The sequence below is a fragment of the Gouania willdenowi genome, chromosome 10 (assembly GCF_900634775.1).
Source record: "Gouania willdenowi chromosome 10, fGouWil2.1, whole genome shotgun sequence".
NCBI lineage: Eukaryota > Metazoa > Chordata > Actinopteri > Blenniiformes > Gobiesocidae > Gouania > Gouania willdenowi.
Window position 1 is genome coordinate 8,574,567 of NC_041053.1, and position 21,810 is coordinate 8,596,376.

The following is a 21,810-nucleotide window of genomic DNA, read 5'->3' on the forward strand; positions in this document are numbered from 1 at the left end:
CTTTGCTTCACTTTGAAGGGTTTCCAGTGACTTTTCCAGCATCTTTTCCAACGACTTTATCTCGGCAGATGGACCGTCTTTGAGGTTTCGTAGACCCTCGCGTATCATCTCCTTGACCTCTTCCAAACCCCGATCAGGTTCTGGAGGGCCTCCATGCAGTTTCTTAACCATTTTTCTTTTCATCTTGGGCCCAATTTTTCAAGCTGTTCAGCTGTAGCCAGCTGTAGCCAAGGTCGTGTTATCGGAGCGAGTGAAAACACGTCTGCTCTCTCCAAAAGACCAGAGACCATTTTCCTGAGCCCTTAGCTCTTCCCTTTTGTTAACAATCTCCATGTGAGAGGTAAGCAGCTTTGCTGTACAAATAAAAATCTCTTTATTAGTTATGTTTCCAAGTTAGTTGGCTGAATTAAACCTGTTCTAAAGTGCTTCCAATGTATTATAACATGTTTGTGTCATTCGTTTTGTGTAGGGGCATGTTTATGGGAAAAACTGACTGGAGGATTTTTGTGTGTGTTCCTGCTGCTGTCAGGTATGCTAGGTTCTGTTGTAGTGGTGTATACCCCCTTTTGTTAACGATCTCTGTGTGAGAGGGGCTTGTTTATGGGACAAAACTGACTGGAGGTGTTCCTGCTGCTGTCAGAATAAAACATATTTAAACACAACGCAGAGTCTCGACCGGTTACATCAGTCTTCTTCAAGGCCTCTTCAATCATCCCTGTTCCAAAGAAGCTGACGACCACAGGACTTAATGACTAAAAAACCTTGACCTCTGTGGTTATGAAGTCTTTTGAGTGCCTCATGCTTTCACACAAAGAGACCACTGACCCAAAACTATACCCCCTGCAGTTCTCCTACAGACCCAACAGGTCCATCAGCACTGATTCTCCTCAGGGTTATGTTCTTTCTCCTTTGATGTTCTCCCTGTACACCAACAGCTGCACCTCTTCTCATCAGTCGGTCAAGCACCTGAAGTTTGCAGACGACACGACTATCATTTGGGCTCATCTCTGATGGATCCTCTGCTCCTCCATCACTATCTAATATGCTACAGCTACGACCAAGGACAAGGTCAGACTGCAGCGTATCATCCGCTCTGCAGAGAAGGTAATTGCTGCAATCTGCCCTCCCTCCAGGATCCACCTTCATAATGACAATATTACCTGCAGTACTTGTATATATGTATATATAATTTATCCTTTATATTCATTATTATTATTATTATTATTATAGTGTTTACGGTTTGTTTTTTGTATTTTGTATGTTTTTTGTACCCTCGACCAAGTCACATTCCTTGTATTGTTTTTAGACTGTATTTGGCCTAAAAACTTTTCTGATTCTGACATGAATAAAAGCACACTGTAGAAAAATTAGGATACATTACAGTAATAAAACATTTCACTGGCTCAACAAGAAACAGGAAGCTGAGAAACCTTTAACTTTCAGTGACATTACCAACCTTTCTACAGATGTAGTCTCCTGGACTGAAAACCTGTGGCCGCAGTTTTAACACCAGTTCTACAAGAAGCCCTGCTTCACAATCCTGGAAAATATGCACCTGAATCCACACACACACACACACACACACACACACACACACACACACACACACACACACACACACACACACACGCACACACACACACATACACACACACACACACACAAAAGTAAGTCTGAGTGGGTGGTCTTTAAATCATTAATGCACAGTATCAACATTTTGTTGATCACAACAACAACAAAAACAGAAACAAGTGTAGTTGTTAATGAATGACATCAGTGATCTTTACCTTCTTCAGGGTGTCAAGGTGAACATTTATGGCAATCTCGGCTCTAAGTTTATTAGGTAGGCTTCTTAGCACTTCCTGTTCATCAATTGTCTTCTGATTGCTCCAGAGGTAGTCAAACCAGCGAATGACGCGCTGTTCCAGCCCCTTGCTCACGTGCCTGAAGTGCATGTAGTGTTTCAGTGTGTCTACACGGCCTTGGAAGCTAGTTCTAGTCGCATTCATGTTGGAGATCATAGCGCCAACGTTACCTACGATGGAGGCAAATATCAGAACACCAACCTGGGATAGAAAAAAAAATAGCAGATTATTTTTATTTTTGACGAGTCACACCATGTTAATCTTGTCATTTACGATAGAACATTGTCAGCTTCAATTTACCAAAAAATCAAATATCAAGAACAGATATTCTTCATTTCTCTCAGGTGGTGGTGTCTCTCCAATGGTAGTTAGTGTTAGGGTTGACCAGTACAGACAATAGATGTATGTTCTCGCAAGGGAGCCAAACTTAGGGTCTGAAGCATTGGGATACACCCATGAGTCAGATCCAAGTCCGAGAGCCTTGGAGAAGCTGTAGTATCCACAGGCGTTCCAGTGAATGATGACCAGGATGTAGAGAACCAGCTTCCAGATGCGGAAAGCGTTTGGGTAGCCAGTTCGAGTCTCTGTGCGTTCAAACAACTCAAACAGGCGAGGCAGACGCAGCAGGCGGTTGAATCGGAGCAGAGGAGTGTAGCTCATTCCCACGCTAAGGTAAAGGAGGTCGGTTGGAAGAATGGAGCCAATGTCTAGTTTACACTGTGTAGTTTGGATGTAAGTTTCTCTCAGGCGACGGACATCTTTCACCATCAACCCTTGTTCCAAGAAACCTTTGCACAAAGAGAATAAACTTGTTACTTTACATATTTGAGAGGTTTTCAATGAAAAACCTTGCACGTGTTATGTATATCAGTGCCACATTTTTTTAATAATAATAATAGGGGTGATAGATCACCTTTATTGTTGTAACATATGTACAAGTCCTAACATGAAATTTGTTCTCTGCATTTAGCCCATCCCTGAGGAGCAGTGGACTGCCACAGTGTAGCACCCATGGTTAAGAGACTTGCGCAACATCTCACACTGATGACCCAGGTGGGAATCAAACCAGTGACCCGCCAATTACAAGCCAGCTCCTTTAACTACTACATCACCACTGCCCACTTTTATGGACTTACACTCAGGGTTTAAAATCTCTAGCCAAATGTGAGTAAAATTATGTTTGGGGGAGTTAAAAATATAGGTAACACGCCATTGGCAGGCTCCTCCAATAAGCCGACTTTGCTATGTATAAGAGCAGTGACAAAAACAAAATAAATGAACAAAGGGCACAAACATACTTTGTATGTAATTGCACCATCTATTCAGGGAGGCAAAGTTAGGAAACCAAAGAACAAGAAGCTAAAGATGGAAAGGAGACGTAAGATGTGGCAACACAAGGGTGTGAAACCACCTGAGAAAAAGGACGGGAGGAGAGCGAAGGAAAGCAATCGCAGGAAATTTAATGAGAAGTGGAGGTTCAGAGATGTGGGAGAGCGGAGAGACTGGTTAGTTCACAGCAGTGATGCCTACAGCATCAAGTGCAGCGCCCGCTTGTGAGTGCATGTGTGTGTGTGTTTGCATTTTGTGTTGCATTTTGAATACACTTTGATCACCCCTGGTCTAAGAGCATAAAATGTTGTTATAGCATTGTGTGAAGAAATTTGAGTGTTAAAAATAGGCTATACAAAGTAGCAGGTCTGCACGAGATACCGTATTCTGTATTTGATCCAATTTTAGTAAAATTTTTTAAATGTATTTATTTATTTTTTTTTAACTAATCCTAATTCCTTCTTCCTTCTGTTTCTCAGATTGTTCTGTGTACATGGGCAGAGTCAGTTGTAGAATTGCTTTCCTTTGTTCACGTGTTTTTAATTGTTGTGTACAGTTGTGTGTAGTTAACATTTATTGGTGCACCCACCACCGGAAGTTAAGCAACTGTGTTGTCATATGGTGCTGCTAATTTTGAAAATAAAAGTTATTGTTGTTTTAACTGTATCTAACATTCACTTATTTTGTTCCTTACTAAAAAAAAAATCAGTGTGAGCAACATGTAGTTATCTTTATGCGATTTAGCAGTGACGTGCCATCAGGGTAGGCAAGGTTGGCAGTGCCTACCCAAGGGTGAATTGATATTTTGATTATTTTATATATATTATTATAATGTAATTATAAATTATTTATTTTTCCAATAGCCTACAGTACCTATTAGTGTGAAAGTGTCCGCATTTTGTGCGTTTCTTAGCAGCTCTATTTCCTGGAATACACACACCCATTCACTCCCACTACAGGCAATCTCAGGTCATGTTTTTGGATCTTGGGAAAAAAATGGAGTACATGGAGAAAACATGCAAACTCCACGCAGAAAGGACCCAAGTGGATGTTTTGAACCCAGGACCATCTTGCTGTGAGACATATACATGAACAGGTACAGCCTTGAGATCGGTCGTCCATGGCTCAGTTGGTAGAGTGTGGGAAGAAGAAAAAAACGGTGGCATTCTAATTTAAGTTTTACATCATTTGAGACTTGAACCCAATTTATGGCACAAAAGATGATGCTAGTCTTACTGAGTTAATTAGCAAAATACATCTCTGCAGTGCATGTTTCAAACTTCTCCCTCATTATAGGAATCCTACAACTGTGTTGCGGGTACAGTCAGTGTGATTTCCAAGTATATACCACAGTACACCTCATTTTATTAGAAGGCCTCCAAAAAGAACAATTTTTGTACTCTTGCTTTCCCAGATGGAGACAAAGTGCCCTCAAACTGCAGCTACTGCCTTCTCCCTCCTACATATCATTGAGTCTCCAATAGCCTATACATTTGGATCGAGAACAAATGAGACTTCCAGACCTCTCTTTCCCACCCCTGCTGAGACACAGACAGGACCCCAGTAAGATCTGTATCTTACAGGAATAACACCTGTCCTGTTCTGATACACACGGTGTGTATAATGTTTTGGACCCAGACACACAACACAGAGACAGAGTTAACAGTGAACAAGTGATTTCATTTACAAGTGATGTGAATGTGCAGAGTCTTTCCTTCTTCAGTGAGCGGTGAGGTGAGTGGAGATCCCAGTCACAATCCTGAAGTCCCAAAACATGTGAGGTGAGTGTGGATTATCTACGCATATTAGCCATCATCATCTGTCATCAATGTTTTCACTTCTTATTTACTCTTGTAGTGTAATGGAAATAGCACAGGGATGTGGGACGCGTCGCCACTGCTCCGGGGAATGTGACTAATCGTTAAATAACTTTCTGGCAATATCCTGGTCATTTATAGTTTTAATACTCATGACTTTAATTAGTCATAACGGCTAAGATGTCTTCTGCTCATCAAAAAGCAAAGCCGGCCAGAGTAGGCCGCAGCAAAATCTCGCCCTGTGTTGAATCGGCTGACCAACAAGTAGTGGGCCCTAATGCCAAGGCCGTCAACACGCTCGATGCTGTACTTTGTAAATCCATGATGGACTCCCTCAAGGCTCAGTTTGCAAAGAGCTGAAAGAGCTGATAGAACCACTGCAAGAAAAAGGTTGAGCTACACGAGCTAACCATGCTAGAGCTTGAGCAAGCAGCTACTGACCACAGTGGCCGTATAATGGAACTGGAGGCTAATGCTAGCAAACTAACAGCTAAAGTTAAGCATCTGACCAATGCGAGGATCTTGAGGGGAGATCCAGAAGAATCAATATTTGGCTTTATTCGAAAGGATTAAATGGCCCCTGTGCTACTGAATTCATAGCTCAGCTGCTGAAAGAGCTCCTTTCCCTGGATAAAAAGCTACTGTTGTGAAACATGCTCATTGGATGCTGCAGAGCCCTCCTAAAGAGGGAGTTTCACCCCGACCATTTGCGGTGAGGGTTCACTACTTTCACGTTCGGAATGAGATTCTTCGCCGGGCCGAGGAACAATCCCCGCTCCTCCGTTGGGGCAAGAGGATTTCCATCTTCGCTGACTACACTTCACGGTTGCAGAAGAGAGCTGCCTTTGGAAACATTAAGCGACTACTCCACTCCTGCCCAGACAATAAGTTTGGCTGTCATTCCTGGCAGGGAGACACACTTTGGTTTGAGGACCTGGACACTGCAACGGGGGGGGGAAAATTCTTTATACATAAATGCTTTTTGTTAATCTTAACGGCCCCAATTGGGATGATGACAGGTTTTTTAGAACATTGTTTTCTACTCTACCAGATATTTCCTCACATTTGCTTGTTGTTGGTGGTGATTTCAATTGCTGGCTTGATCCGTGAAGGGATCGTTCCTCCATCCAAAATTGCACTCCTTCAAAATTCGCTATACTGATTCAGTCCTATAAAGACCATTTTGCCATATCCAATCCCTGGCGTTTTCTTAATCCCTCTGGTAGGCAATATTCATTTTTTTCTAATGTAAATCATACTGTTATGGCAATTATTATATTCATCATCATATTGTCAAATTTGTGTTCATGTGTACAATTTATCATGTTTTAATACACAATGACTGCATTACACTTTGGACTTTTGAACAGCTGAGTCATGTTAGAATAACAGTGCAGACAGTCTCTGCTAAAGGCCTCATACAAAAAACTCATTCTTTCACATGCATACACAGATAAGACACCAGCCTGAAATCTTCACATAACACAAACACACACACCAAGTGACGCACGCACTTTATCAAGACAGATATCATTGCTCCAACATCTCCACTGTTGGGAGCATCTGACTCCCTCCTTTTCTTTCTCTCAGGGTGCAACTTTTTTACCTCTCTGTATAAAGCTTAAGCTGTGAAACTTTCCAAGTCAGTCCTGCATATCCGGAGCCAGGGAAGAACCTTTTTGGACCATCCTGTACTCTTTTTCATTTAACCCTTCCTATACAAGATGGGACACTCTCCTTTTTTGTACTCTTTTTCATTTAGTTTTATAATAAATCCTTTTTTATAAAATCATCATGCTCTGACTGGACATCCTAATTCAACCAGGGCAGAAATCATGTCTCTAAATGAGGTCAAGCGCAAATTTGCCGTGACAATACCTTTACTCATATTGATTATTTTATTGTTGATAATAGAATCCTTACATCTGTAAAATATATTTCATATGATACAATAGTTATATCCGACCATTCCCCAGTCACAATGGATGTAAAACTTGAAGGATTAAATAAAATCCACTCTCCATGGCATTTTAACAACCGCTTACTTTCAAATAAGGACTTTGTGGATTTTATTTCAAGGCAAATATTATAACACTGTCGTTCATGTGTACTGTGATCCTGTTTCCTTTCTGTGTACAAAATTCTAATAAACAAAATTGTTAATTAAAAAAATAGTTGAACATCAGTCTAAGCAGCATGGACAGAAGTCTGGGGTCTGTCTGAGTTTCATTTTAACAAATTGCAGCAGCCGCTGCGCGCACCTGGTCACAGCTGGTCACTTCCACGATGCTGCCTCCATTGGCCTCCCTAGAAAAGGAGTGAACGGCCCAGGTAAAATATAACGAACAGTAATACATTTTGTCCCGTTTATAACTGTAACAACAGTTCAACTGTTAAATGTGAACATCATAGAAATGCTGATTGTCAATCCTTTGGGGTGCTTGTGTTACTCCCCCCAGTCACCCCGTGACAGTGTGACAATGGCCACATTTACATGGGAGCTTTAATTCCTCTTTAAAGCAGAATCAAAGTTAATTCCTCTTTAAACTGACCTTGTAAACAATTAATTCCTAATGCTAATTTAATTCCAAATTAAACTTAAATTCGAATTAGGTGGCTGGTTTATTTCGATTTTAATTCCAAATGAGATAATTCCTCTTTCTTTTTTAATTGCCCTTTAAGTTAATTCCAGTTGTTCTGCGCAAACGAGACGACAAAATCCAGGATGGCCATCCAGAGTCCAGCCGAGACTATTTAATAAGAGCCTTAGAATACACGTATGGATATGATGAAAAGAGTAGATGGACGGAAGCATAAACATGCAGACTTTCACGCAAACACACACAGACCTCGCCAAAAGTGGTAAACGGAACAGGCTTCCCCGAACAGCCGGCACTAGGACCCGGAGGCGAAGTACTGCATTCACAGACTGTAATATCATGAAGTTTATCATTGTACCAGTTGTTAGAGCTACTATCCTTACTAGGGAGCAACTATTTATTCCTGGTGATTGTTTACCGCAGTTTTACTGGCCTTTATTTACCGGTGATTAGTTCCTATCTCCCTTCCACTCCACAGTCCAAACTGAAACCATATGTTACTGAAAATGGATGGGTAAAATACTGACAAAAACAATTACAGAAAGATGTTTTATTTAAATACTGTATTTGTGGCTTTAAAGGTGCAGTCCGCAACTTTCAAACACAATCCTCGCTCTGATCGGAGACTCAATGAGACCTTCAAGTTTTTCCATATTCGCAACAAAAAAGTTGTATTAAGCATTGTCCTGGAAAGCTTGCATGTTCTCTTTGGGCATTCATGAGTTTCCTCCCACATTTCAAAGTCAAATAATTTCCCCTTTGTTGCATAGCTCTTTGTCAGTCAGAATGTACCTGTATGCATACGCACAGCAATATCCAGGATGTAGATTCCATCACACACATAATCAAGCACCAGCCACACCAGTACTGTGCTCATCTGGAGCTCATCAAAGCAGGCCCTACAGAAACACACAGTGAATAAAAATAATATACACAGAGGGGGAGAATACTCAGTGGGGGAGAAAACTTAGTGCTGAATTTAGCAACATTTTTAGTATTGTTTAGTATTAATATTTGTAAATGACACCACATGTAGGGTTAATAACTATTTCAAATCAAAATGCTAAACCTGTATAGGCTGCAAGTGTTCTCAGTGGTTAGAGAGTTGGGAAAATAAATATACTTTTTCATTTAGTCTTTTCAAAGATCTCCTCCTGTGAGAGGGGAGCTTTTTCTCCTTGCTGATGACATTTTTTAGCTTTTTTTTTTACATAAAAATGTAATGGTAGACGTTCCAGCAGAAGCCCCCATCACGGCTTTAGGCACAACGGTTACACACCTGCTTTATATCTTGCAGGGGAGCTGCTTGAGGGGAGGAATGACAACCTGAATGACGCACAGAGGTCACTGACAGAGAGAGAGAGAGAGAGAGAGAGTGTGTGTGTGTGTGTGTGTGTGTGTGTGTGAGAGAGAAAGAGTGAGAGCGACAATAAACTCTAACAGTCTCTAACAAACCCTTACGGACCATGAGCTTGTCACAATCATTAAACTCTCCAATAACACAATATAAAGTCCTTACATTTATCACTAGTCACTATTGAGAAGTCGCTGAGAGCTGCCCAGTTGTGAGCGTTCACGAGGGTACGGTACAGTATGTACAGGTTTCAAAACAGGGAGTGTGGAGCATCTCATTCCATTAAAAAAGTGAAACTTGCTTAATGTATACATTCATTTCACACAGACTGATATATTTGAAGTGTTTTTTTCTTTTAATGTTAATGATTATAACTGGTACGTAATGAAAACCCCAAATTGAGGAAAAATAGAATATTGTGGAGAGGTTCAATATTGAAGACACCTGGTGCCCTGCAAAGGCTACTCACATTGGCAATTCGGGCCGTTCCAGTCTCATAGCAGGTATCCCTCTTCCCTTGTCCCTCCTCTGGCACAGTTCAGTGGACGCGATCACCAGCTCAACTCGTTTCAGCAGACAAACACGTCATCACATTCATTTACGACATACGTATGGTATTACGTCACCATCGAGCGACTTTGGGTATAGCAGACATGCGGTTACTCATCTTCTGTCGGGTCAAGTGTACTAGGAGCAGAGCCATGGACAATTAATTGGAAAAGGCTATCGCTGTAATGCAACTGATGTTGTTTTGGTCTCAATTCATGTCCACGGTTAGAGAGTTCATGTGGTGTCGGATTGAAGCTAACTCTGCTGCACACCTACATAAAGTCATGCGGAGGAAAGAGAGGAAAGCCATGTTTACTACGTACCAATCATGTGCAGCCATAAAGTAAGAAGCAACCTACACATTCAATTGTTCAAATTGACCGAGATAAGACCCAAAATGATATTCACAGCTGTGTGTTTGTGATGCAGCTTTGACTGCTGAGGACGGAAAGTATATTAAGCTGCTACAGGGTTATGTTGCAGTTGCCTTTTCATCACTCACTGGTAAATCCTGTTGAAAGTGGACTCGCGGAGTGATTTGTAAATGTAAGTGATCTTTTATCTTGTTTATAATCAGATCAAATAAGGACTTGTAAAAAAAACGAATTCACCTTAAATTACAATATTTTTTGATATATACCAACAAGTGTCCTTTTTGTGATTTCCTCACTGACAAAATTATTCAACCCCCCAAAGATTTGACCCCTAAGACCACTCTTTAGAAGAGAGGTTTTAAGCAGGTGTTAAAAACACCTGTAGATGTGAACAGAACCATAACGAGCAACAGTTAAGCAGATTTAAAAGGCCTGCGATAGTCGCCTCCTTCTAGACAGTTAATGGTGTCTTTGCAAAATGGTGAAGTCCAGGGAATGGTCAAAGAAGTAAAGAGAGGAGGTAATTTATCTTCATAAGCAAGGTTATGGATATAATAAGATGGCAGACATTAAACATTTCAAGAGACACAATTGGAAGCATAATTTGCAAGTTTAAGGCTAAAGACACAGTGGAAACGATACCTGGATGCGACAGAAAGAAGACACTGTCGGCAACTGCTGTCTGGTACCAGAAGCAAAAGGTGGAGAAAAATCCCCAGGTGACAGATGAGGAACTGCGAAAGGACTTGTCAAAGAGAGGTACACGGGTTTGACCATTACAATAAGGCGCACACTGCAAAATGAAGGCCGCTTTGCTAGAACTCCCAGGTGCGTCTCCCTGCTGACTCCAAAGCACAAAAAGAGTCGACTCCAGTATGCCATAAACCCCGTGGCGAAGCATACCTCCAAATCTATAAATATATATTACAGAAAGGTAATTGTTTGGATTGATTGGGTAATTGTTTACGTTAAGGGGCAGAAATTTAAGAAATTGCATTCTTCTTACTGTTGCTTTTCAAATCAGGAGAATTGTTGTGGCATATGGACTAATAGACAGTTTTTCTACGCCACGGTAGGCTAAGCAAGGAGGGATATAACAGTGATGACGCGCACGCCAAACAATTGCACAGAGCTGTGAGGTTTATTGTTCCAGATCGCTTTGCCGGACATCGGCACTTACTTTAGTCACATGCATTGGTTGCCTTACAGATACCTCATGACAGTGCAGATTGTCGATGGATGACAGGCTGATGCAGTCAACAGAAAGTTGCTCTCCTAAGCTCACCCCACCAGCATGATGCAAGCCAGAACTAAACTCCACTTGAGCACACGTACTAATACAAACTACTCCCACAATGCCACGCCCAATCACTGTGGTGCAGAAGGGTGAGTACTCTGAGTGCATGCACGATAGCCATTCACACACATGAATCTCATTTATAAACGGGTGAGGAAGAACCAAACCCTGTACGGCTCCTACAAGAATGTATCATTTGGATTGTGATATTGTGTGATGTACATGGGGAATCTTTGCTGGTTTGCGTTGTCATGAAAGGATTTTTGTAAATGGATATGATTATCTGTTGCCACACAGGCACATTTAATAACAAACTGCTCTACAATATATTACACTTTGGTCTTTTTGTCCTCTAGGGGACAGCATGAGTGAGTTCTGTAGTGTGGCTTTAGGACAAGGTTTGGGTTATGACGCACTCAGAAATCAATCTAACTGTGCTCTGTTTTTCGAAAAGTAGCAGAAACAGCAACTCCTAAAATTAGCATTTTTAAAAAAAAACATGCATCAAATAAAACATATCGATATGCAATGTTGTAATTTTTGATATTGCCAAAACAGAACACTCAGTATATCTTGAATCTCGATATATTGCCCAGGCCTAACCTGTTTATGTATATCTTTTTCTGATGAAGCTGAGCATAAACAAGAGCATATTACAAATAATTATCAGTAATCTTTTATTATAATTACCCTCTTCAAACTGTTATAGTAAATATCATCACTTGAATTTTATTATTCCTTAATTAACTTGTATTTTGTGATGCAGAACAATCTGGCTTTGGCAAAGAAGTGGCGTGTGGTGGGAAAACGCTATCACCAACTGGACAGATTCTGAATGGCAATAGAATTTTAGAACGAGAAAAACCACATTCCAACAGATGTGCGACATCCTGAGACCACACATTCGCAGGCAGTAAACTCCATTCAGAAAACCTTTGCCTGTGGAGCAATGCATTGCAGTATGTATCTGGAGACTGGCTACAAATGTGGAGTTCCGGACAATCTCTCATTTATTTGGGATTTGTCAGTCTACTGCAGTAACTGTTACAAATGATGTCGCTTCATTTATTATTAAAAGGATGCTGCCCCTGTACATTCGAGCACCATCCGAAGATGGCTTTAAATACATTATTCAAGGTTACAAGCGGTCTGCTGGAGTTTCCCTCAATGTGTTGAAGTTATTGATGGAACTCACATTGGCATTCTAGCTCCAAATGAAAATCGAACAGAGTACTACAACCGCAAAGAGTTTTCATCTGTCATCTTGCAAGGTGTGGTCAACCATCGGCTCTGTTTCTGGGACATCAATGTGGGTTGGGCTGGCAGAGTCCATGATGCAAGAGTGTTTGGTAGCTCATTTTTGTATACGGGTGGTGAAAGTGGTACACTGTTTCCACGTATCACAGAGAGATTTGGAAATGTAGACGTACCACCGCTAATACTGGGAGATGCAGCATATCCACTGCTGCCCATGGCTGATGAAGCAATTTCATGACAACCAGCACATGACCCCTGCACAACGAACATTCAACTACCGTCTCAGCAGAGTTCGGATTACTGTGGAGAGGACTTTTGGACGTCTCAAGGGAAGATGGCGGTGTCTGCTGAAGAGATATGACTGCTCCATTGACACCATAAAGACAGTGATCGCGGCCTGTGGTAATAAACAATTATAATAAAGACACACAAAAGTACTTTTTGTAGATGAGTCATGGCACGCTGTTTGGCCTACCTCCTCCAGTGGGACCATCAAGCCGTTCCCCCCCCGCGGTATCAGACAATGGTCCCCCATGGTTTCACACATGCACAGAGCTGGCTAGGAACGACCCCAGTATGAGTACACCCAAAATGGTCTCCAGTCTAGTTCTGTAGGCTACACAATCATGGGGAAGACTGCTGACCTGACATTTGTCCAAAAGATGACCATTGACACCTAGCACAAAAGGTTATTGTAAAAAGGTTGGCTGTTCACAGAGCTCTGTGTCCAAGCACATTAATAGAGAGGTAAGGGAAGCAAAAGATGTGATTGAAATGCAATAGGGATAACCTTGCCCCAGAGAGGATTGTGAAACAAAACCCATTCAAAAAGGTGGGGGAGATTCACAAAGAGTGGACTGCAGTTGGAGTCAGTGCTTCAACAACCACCACACACAGATGTATGCAAGACATGGGTTTCAACTGTTCCATTCCTTGTGTCAAGCCACTCTTGAAGAAAAGACAGCTTCAGAAGTATCTCGCCTGAGCTAAAGACAGAAAGGACTGGACTGCTGCTGAGTGGTGCAAAGTGATGTTTTCTGATGAAAGTACATTTTGCATGTTCTTTGGAAATCAAGGTCCCAGAGTCTGGAGGTAGAGAGGAGAGGCACAGAATCCACGTTGCTTGAGGTCGAGTGTAACTGGGGGTTTCCACTGGATACGTCTTCGCTGCGCCACGGCACCGATTCTTTTGCCTCGCTGTCCGCCGTCCGGTAATCCACACCGGTTGCGTTTTGAGTGCGCCACGGTGCACTCCGGTTGAACGACTGGGACGTCATGAGACAGAGCAGTTCTCACGATATTTATATATTTGCGCGAGAACGCAGTTAAATGTATGTGTTATAAACGCAACAATAAACAGATAAACAGGTAAGTGTTCCTAACGAAGGAAAACAAGAAGATTGGACTCTCTGGATTTGTCATAGCCATATTTTTAGATAAAACTGCACGAGCAAAACATGAACTAAATCAAAGTTTCTGCAGTTTACAGTGCAGTTATAGTAGGAGAGGAAACATTATAGTGAATGTGAATTTGTTTTTACACATTAGGACGTTTTGGTGATGTATTTACTTGAAATATAATATGAAGTGTTTTATTTTGAAAAGTAACTCGATATTTTATTGTGGAATACGTGCCTAATTTCCTGTTTAGCTTCATTTGCTCTGTGCTGATTGACGTTGTGCTCCGGTGTCCACCAGAAGCCCTGCGTATATCTAGTGGAGGGCACCGGACTACCGCAGCTGGGAAGGAGCAGACACGCACCGCAGCGGACCTGGTGGAAATTAACACAGACTAAAGTGGAAACCTATCAGCTCTGGTGACGCGGCGGTGATGTAACGCAGCGGAGCTGCATCCAGTGGAAATTGGGGGTAAAGTGTCCACAGTCAGTGATGGATTGGGGTGCCATGTCATGTGCTGGTGTTGGTCCACTGTGTTTCCTTAAGTCCAAGGTCAACGCAGCGGTCTACCAGGAAGTTTTAGAGCACTTCATTCTTCCTGCTGCTGACCAACTTTTTGGAGATGCAGATTTAATTTTCCAACAGGACTTGGCACCTGCACACAGCGCCAAAGCTGGTATCCCTTGTTATGGCAATTATTATAGTCATCATCATATCATCAAATGTGTGTTCATGTGTACAATTTGTCATGTTTTAATACACGATGACTGCATTACTCTTTGCACTTTTGAACAGCTGAGTCATGTTAGATAAACAGTACAGACAGTGCCAGCAACACACAGTCTCTGCTGAAGGACAGATATCAGTGGTGCCAGCCTTCCTCATAACATTCACATATTCATCAAATTCCAACGTCTCCACTGTTGGGCATCAGACCCCCTCCTTTTCCTCCCTTCAGGGTTGGGACGTTTTCTCATCTGTATAAAGCTTAAGCTGTGAAACTGTTAGTTAGTCCTGCATATCCTAAGCCATCCTGCTTAGTACCTGGCTGCTTGCCCTCCCTACAGGATGGGACACTCTTTTTTTGTACTCTTTTTTTATTTTGTTTATAATAAAACCTTTTTTATAAAATCATCATGTTTTGACTGGACTCCATCATTCAACCAGGGCTCCAATCATGTCTCCAAAGGAGGTCAACTGCAAATTTTGCCGTGACACCGTGTTCTTGATTGGCCAGCAAACTGGCCTGACCTTAACCCCATAGAAAATCTATGGGGTATTGTGAAGAGGAGGATGCGAGACACCAGATCCAACAATGCAGAAGAGCTGAAGACCACTATCAGTGCAACCTGGGCTTTCATACGTAACAGGGCTCTCTGAGCAGTGCCACAGACTGATCGACTCCCTGCCACGCTGCATTGCTGCAGTAATTCAGGCAAAAGGAGCCTTAACTAAGAATTGAGTGCTTTTTTTTGTATCGGTTTTAAGTAATATTCAAATTTAGATACTGAATTTGGGATTTTCATTAGTTGTCAGTTATAATCATCAAAATAAAAGAAATAAACACTTGAAATATGTCGGTATGTGTGTAATGAATATACAAGTTTCACTTTTTGAATGGAATTACTGAAATCAATCAACTTTTTCATGATAATCTAATTCTAATAACATCTCTAGAAATCTTTTTTTTGTATCGGTCTTAAGTAATATTCTAATTTTATGAGATACTGAATTTGGGATTTTCATTAGTTGTCAGTTGTAATCATCAAAATTAAAAAAAATAAACACTTTAAATATGTCAGTCTGTGTGTAATGAATGAATATAATATACAAGTTTCAGTTTTTGAATGGAATTACTGAAATAAATCAACTTTTTCATGATATTCTAAATATATGACCAGCACCTGTACTGCAGCTTTAAATGAATGCCTCCTCATGCATTTCATTAAATGACCACCATGACGAAAGACAGAGTCTGACTGGCTCAGAAGCTGGCAGTCATCACACTCGATCTCATCGTCAGGAGAGATATTACTGAGCAGTGAGTCACTGACTAAGTTTGTGAGTGCTAATCGATCTGTTTGTTCTTTTTCAAATGAGAATCGATAAAGAACAGAATCATTAAAGGAGACATATCATGCTTTTACATCCTTCCTTTTTACATATAAATCATACAGATGTGGTCTATATAAAGCGGAACTGCAATGCTTGGGTCTGAATTCCTCATTATTATAGCTCCACAGGCCCCTTTTCTACCCCTTTTTGATGTGCGTCTGAGAGCAACTCGTTTTGGTGCGGTCTCTTTAAATGCAAATGAGACTCTTCATACCCCGCCCCCTCTCCAGGTTGCATAGGTGACACTCTGTTCGGCCATTTTTGTAGTTTGATAGAAGAGATACGATTACGTAGTGGCGCAAAAACTTTTTATTCACACGTTATTTACAAATGTCAACAACGGAAGACTTGTCCATCCAGCCTTACATGTTCGAGCCAGAGTCGGACCCGGCGGAGCGAGATGAAAATGATGATGAACCTGCAGAACAACGTCTTCATATGGATGTTAACAAGTGAGCTAACACAAGCGCCGAGCTAACGCTAGCACCAAGCTCACGTCACGAAATGCATTTTAATACTCTTTTGGGAGACAAAAATGGCAAAATGAAATGACTAATGAAAACTTTAGACTTAAATTAAATCACGTAGGCCATATCATCAAGGATCTAAAACGAGCACACAGCGCTAACATATGAAGACTGAAGACGGTGCAACTGCTAATGCTAACAAAACAATGACTGGCACGTCTTATCATCACACTTTTTAGCGTTATTTACAGCTTACCGAAGTTCTCTGTTTGTCGTCTCCAAAGATAGAAGGAATTGAACCCTCAATCAGACAAAGTCTTTCGTCAAATCCTTCTTTATACTGACGAAGCAGTCATCCTTGAAGTGCTTCGCGCACACAAAAATGACCTTACCCACAGATGTGGGTACATTTCTGTGAAAAATAAAACTCAACTAGGCACTTCAAAAAGGTTCTGATGCTGGGAGACGGTGTAATGAAGCGTGTGGGTTACTACATCCAACAACCGAACATTTTGACTTATCCTCTCGTAACTTCGGCATCCTTGAGCTTGGACTACAAAATAAAAGCGAGAAATAAAAATGGTTTGCTCAAAGTGTTGGACCTGGAGTTGATGTCCTAATTTGGCAGTTCCGCTGCAAATACTGTGATGTAATAGTTCAAAAAATGTAATAGAGAATAGAAAAATCAAAACAGATTGAAAAATATGAGCAAAACAGAATATAAAGATATCTACGGAGCACCTGAAGAGACTAATTTGATTTTTTCTGTACTTCTATGCACTCTAAACATACAACAAAATGCATTTAAGGGCTAAAAAGTGGATTTAGCATGATATGTCCCCTTTAAGCAGAAATGCAAAAATGCTATCGGAATTCAAATTTTTTTTTTTATCGTTTAATCAAATATATGGTGTAGTCAGATGAAATGCATAACATGTCGTTGGGCGGAAAATAAAAGACATTGCAAGTAATCATGAATCATCATAAACCAGTCCATGACCAATTCCCCCAGTTGAGAATTTAATTTTAAGATATATTGGGCTGAATAAGGAGGCTAAAGATTCATATTTCACTCAGAATGTCATTCTAAATAAAAGAGTAATTTATCTTCGGTCCTACGTACCTGGCAACCAGCAGTGTCCAGTTATAAAATACTGCTGCACCAATGATCATCACCCAACAGTAATAGGCATCATCAGATGGGGATAAGACCACAGCATTACACTTCCTCCTCCTACAAGATAGAGATGATTTAACACACACCAGTTTTGTGTTTTGTGGATTGTTGTTAGTTGTTCTCCTACATGCGTCTGGAGTGCCTGATTTCATTCTCTGCTTCTGAGCCTTCCTGGCTGTCGCTGAACCTGCTGGATGGAGCTTGTAGATCATTGGTAGGACCTCTGAAACGCTCCAGAAAAGAGTCAGGCCGCGCTGTCTCCTCATTCAGACTCTTCTGAGCCCATTCTCTCAGAGTCATGACCATACCTATTATCCTGCAGACAGACACAGCTGAGTCAAAAGTAAACCTGAACAAGCTGTGATTATCAGTGGGATGCTGTCTTTCCTACCGGGACAGAGCTCCTCTCCTACGCAGAGAATTCTGAGAAATTATTTCTCTCCTGTCAATGGCAGCCACCCTCTGCAGCTCTGATGAACTGTCATCATACGTTGATTGTCTTCTAGAAAATATATGAATATATATCTTTTTTAGCTTCCAAACCCACAATAAAGCTTTTTTGATAATCCAGTTTATGATCTTTTACCTGCTAAGTGCGCTGTCAGCTCGCTCACTCTCCTCCTCTGTCCATGTTTTCACAGACAGTCTGTGTGAATCTTGCACGAGACCCGCCATACTATACAGACACAAACAAGAGGACACAAAAAAAATAAAATTATGTTTGATTTTTAAAGAAAACCACATTGGGATTCATGGTTGATCATGAAATTACACACATTCAAAATGAAATAATAAAAGAGGGTGCACACACAACACATAGATAGCACATATGTCCGTACTAACTCTCTGAGAGGCAATCCTCGATCATGCATCACCACAGAAACAAAACATTAGAGCAACACGCAGTGTTGTAGTTATGACAACAACGAAAGATGTTTTGGTCAACAAACCTGATCAATGTTCCACTGTTGTAGTCTCCAGCTGTTTAATGCCTCCGCTCAAATGTTGCGCTTACCAGAAGCTGTTTTCTGTTATTTTCTATGGATAAGAGCAACATTATTCACAGCAGCAGACCACCTCATCCTCTGATGAATGGGGATGAGTGTACAAATGAAACAGTTAAAAGGCATGATCACATGGCACTAATGGAAAAAAAAACTGTTTAAATTGCATCCTTGTGTTAGCAAGTGTGCACGGGTGTGTGTCCTTTTTCATCAGGCACCTCATCTGAATTCAAGAAGCTTTTTGAAGTGGCCTTTGAACTGAATTTCTTTGTTTTAGAGTGCTCTGCTGATTATGGTTTCATATTAACATGAACTGATGTGAAATCTCAGGTGTCTTTTACCCGTGTGTGTTGTTAATCTCTGATTTAGCACAAGACAGACAGACAGACAGAAAATATGAACCATTACAGATTACATGCCCCAAAATGTAATTTGTAATGTAATCCCTTTCATGACTCAATCTGAGTAACATAATTTGATTACTTTCACAATAAATGAGATTTTATAAGTGTAGGAATAATAATCATCTGAGTAGGAGTTAAGGTTTCATTATGAATGTATACTTGTTTGTTGCCAGGGTGCCATCCTCTATGAAGAAGAAGAAGAATGCTATGTAGCCAATATTATGAATAATAGTTCAGAGTGTCAATTTGTATTCTTCTACAGCAAGATGATATTGATAACATGAATCACAGACAAATAGTTAAGTTTAAGCATTTATTATCAACAAGTTAATTTGTATATCAATTCCAGAGCACTCTACTGCTAATTACTAAAGTAAACAAAACAAGAAAAAAGAGCTTAATGAAAGAAATCAAAATAGAAAGATAAAAAAAAAAAATAACAGCGTAAGATCAAGAGAGGTCAACACACTCCTTTTGCGTTGAAAACTGACGCTTGGTCAGGATTTTTGAGCATCCTAAGCTGATGCAAAAGGTGTCTATCTGTGTCAGTTTCTGATGGAGATAAACATGGATGGATGTCTGCAGAGCTGGGGGCCCGAGGTCTGGGACCCATTTTGACACAGCACCGCCTAGTGGCCGGTCTTTAAATTATAGTTTTTAAATGGCTGGAAACTTGATTCGATTTATTTGATTTGAGTAATTTCACCATTACTACCCCAAAATACATTTTTTATTATTTTTGAAAATCTATTTTGAGTGTATTAGCACATACTCAGATAGCACACATACATCTCGTCGGCACGATGAATAAAGTTGCATCGGCGAGACGTATTATGGAGAGCGTTTGCTCATTGGGCAGACGTCGCGGAGACATCTGCGTTTGGTAAAAAATGCTGATGTTTGGACGATGGATTAAAGATGCTCAGCACGACAACTCTACAGTTTATATGTTCTTTATTTAGGTTGGATTATTCAAATAGTATAAAAATCTCCATATCCATAAATCCATAATATTAGTATTAGTATTTACTTAAATCTGATAGGAATATGGCAATATCACAACAACAACAACAACAACAACAAATATATATGGCAAGCCATTCAGGAAATTATATATACTGTATATGAGACTTAATATATATATAAGAAAGACTTAATATATATATGAAAGACTTAATATATATATGAAAGACTTAATATATATATGAAAGACTTAATATATATATATATATGAAAGTGTATTTATATATATGGAATTAAATACGTTTCAAAGAGATACCCTGCAGAACTCGCTATTATTTTCAAAATGTCATTAACTGAAATCCACCAATATTTTGTTGAACTTGAGAGCTTTTTTGCCTCAGGTGAACATACCACAAATGATTTAAATAGCTTGGAACGCCGACTGCGTCACCTTGAGGATCACAGTTCCATTATTGGAGTATTCTTGGTTCTCGTGGCCAGTAACGCTCAACAAAATGTTGCTGAGCGAACTTTGTGCGTTCTTCTAGAAGGCATTTTTGAATCTCTTAGGGAGATGTCTGCTGAAATGTCATTACAAGTAGAAGCGATGGCAAGAGGTGGTGTGACACATACATCGCAGAGAGGAAGGCCAAGGTAAGTGAGGCTATTGCTACTATTAATGCAAATTCATTCTCACTAAATTTTGTGTGGCCCTCTATATCTGTTGGAATCACCATTTAGTCTGGTTACGGATTGTGTCACAACAGCCAATATGGTTCTTTTGAGCAAAATAGCGGCAAACGTGTCTCATGAATGGAAGTGTTTAATAATCTCCTGGCTAGAGGGACTTTTAAAGAAATTAACCTGACTAAACCTCTTCTACTATATTTGATGCTGATCTTTATTCTTGATACTATAATTTAGATACAATTCCAAACTTTAGCAGTGGCGAATATATTTGTGCTTGCGCCCCCTGGTGGTCTCTTCACACACACATTTACCAATTTGCTGCAAAAGCCACACACGCAATCCTGCATTGAGGAGATTCTTACAGGAATAGTACATTTTTATTTTACAATTACAACCACTGATTCTCTAAGTAATATTCTTTGCACTGTAAACATTTAAAATGTGATGTAATTGTCTATATCTTGTTAAATGGTTGTGAATTGAACTCTTTTCTGTATTGTCTTGAAATATTATTATTATTATTTATTTATTTTTTTTTGCAAATGACCAGTTCAAGTTAATTTTTAAAATGCTGCAACTTTTTCAGCTACAGTATTTCTTGAAAAAGCTGCTCCAAAATCAGGCGTTTTAGGCATCCTCAATTATCACAGAAATGTCTTGTGAAATCCTAGAGGGACTGACCACTACTGCATAATCTTAATTTAGTTTTTGATATTATTTCTAGATCATACAAGTTAAGGAAATTTATCGCACGTATGAATGATTGCATTTGTTTATTGTCTTTTTTGATCCTTCAGGTACAAGATATCGGCCCTTCAGTTGACTCACATGCGGGATTTAGGATTTAGCTGGATAGCTATAAGTCGAATTTTATCCGTAAACATTCGAACACTGTACAATCACAGACTAGAGCTGGATTTACTCGACTATGGAAGTTTTACCAACATTTCAAATGATGAGCTTGATGGAGTTATTACTGACGTACTGAGACAAACCCCTGGCTCAGGAGAGACATATGTTACTGGTAGTCTGAGAGCAAGGGGGATTAGAGTTCAGCGATGGAGAGTGCGAGCACGTTTGAGAACAGTTGATCCGGTGGGAAGAGCCTTAAGAGGACCAAGGTCCATTCAACGGAGGATCTATGATGTCA

At 40.3% G+C, this 21,810-nt stretch overlaps 1 protein-coding gene across 1 annotated transcript in view; it reads right to left on the minus strand.

The window, feature by feature from the left end:
* LOC114471066 (cyclic nucleotide-gated cation channel-like) overlaps window positions 1-18,680 on the minus strand; it is a 58,850-nt gene extending 40,170 nt beyond the window's left edge. The window contains exons 1-9 of the mRNA XM_028459607.1: window positions 18,550-18,680; window positions 18,186-18,275; window positions 17,991-18,101; window positions 17,727-17,915; window positions 17,546-17,656; window positions 8,404-8,510; window positions 2,166-2,653; window positions 1,788-2,066; window positions 1,457-1,555 (exon numbers count right to left, since the gene is read on the minus strand). Of these exons, the coding sequence (XP_028315408.1) occupies window positions 1,457-1,555; window positions 1,788-2,066; window positions 2,166-2,653; window positions 8,404-8,510; window positions 17,546-17,656; window positions 17,727-17,915; window positions 17,991-18,101; window positions 18,186-18,274 (1,473 nt within the window). The 5' untranslated portion in view covers window position 18,275; window positions 18,550-18,680. The remainder of the gene's footprint in view (window positions 1-1,456; window positions 1,556-1,787; window positions 2,067-2,165; window positions 2,654-8,403; window positions 8,511-17,545; window positions 17,657-17,726; window positions 17,916-17,990; window positions 18,102-18,185; window positions 18,276-18,549) is intronic.
* Window positions 18,681-21,810: the final 3,130 nt, after the last annotated feature.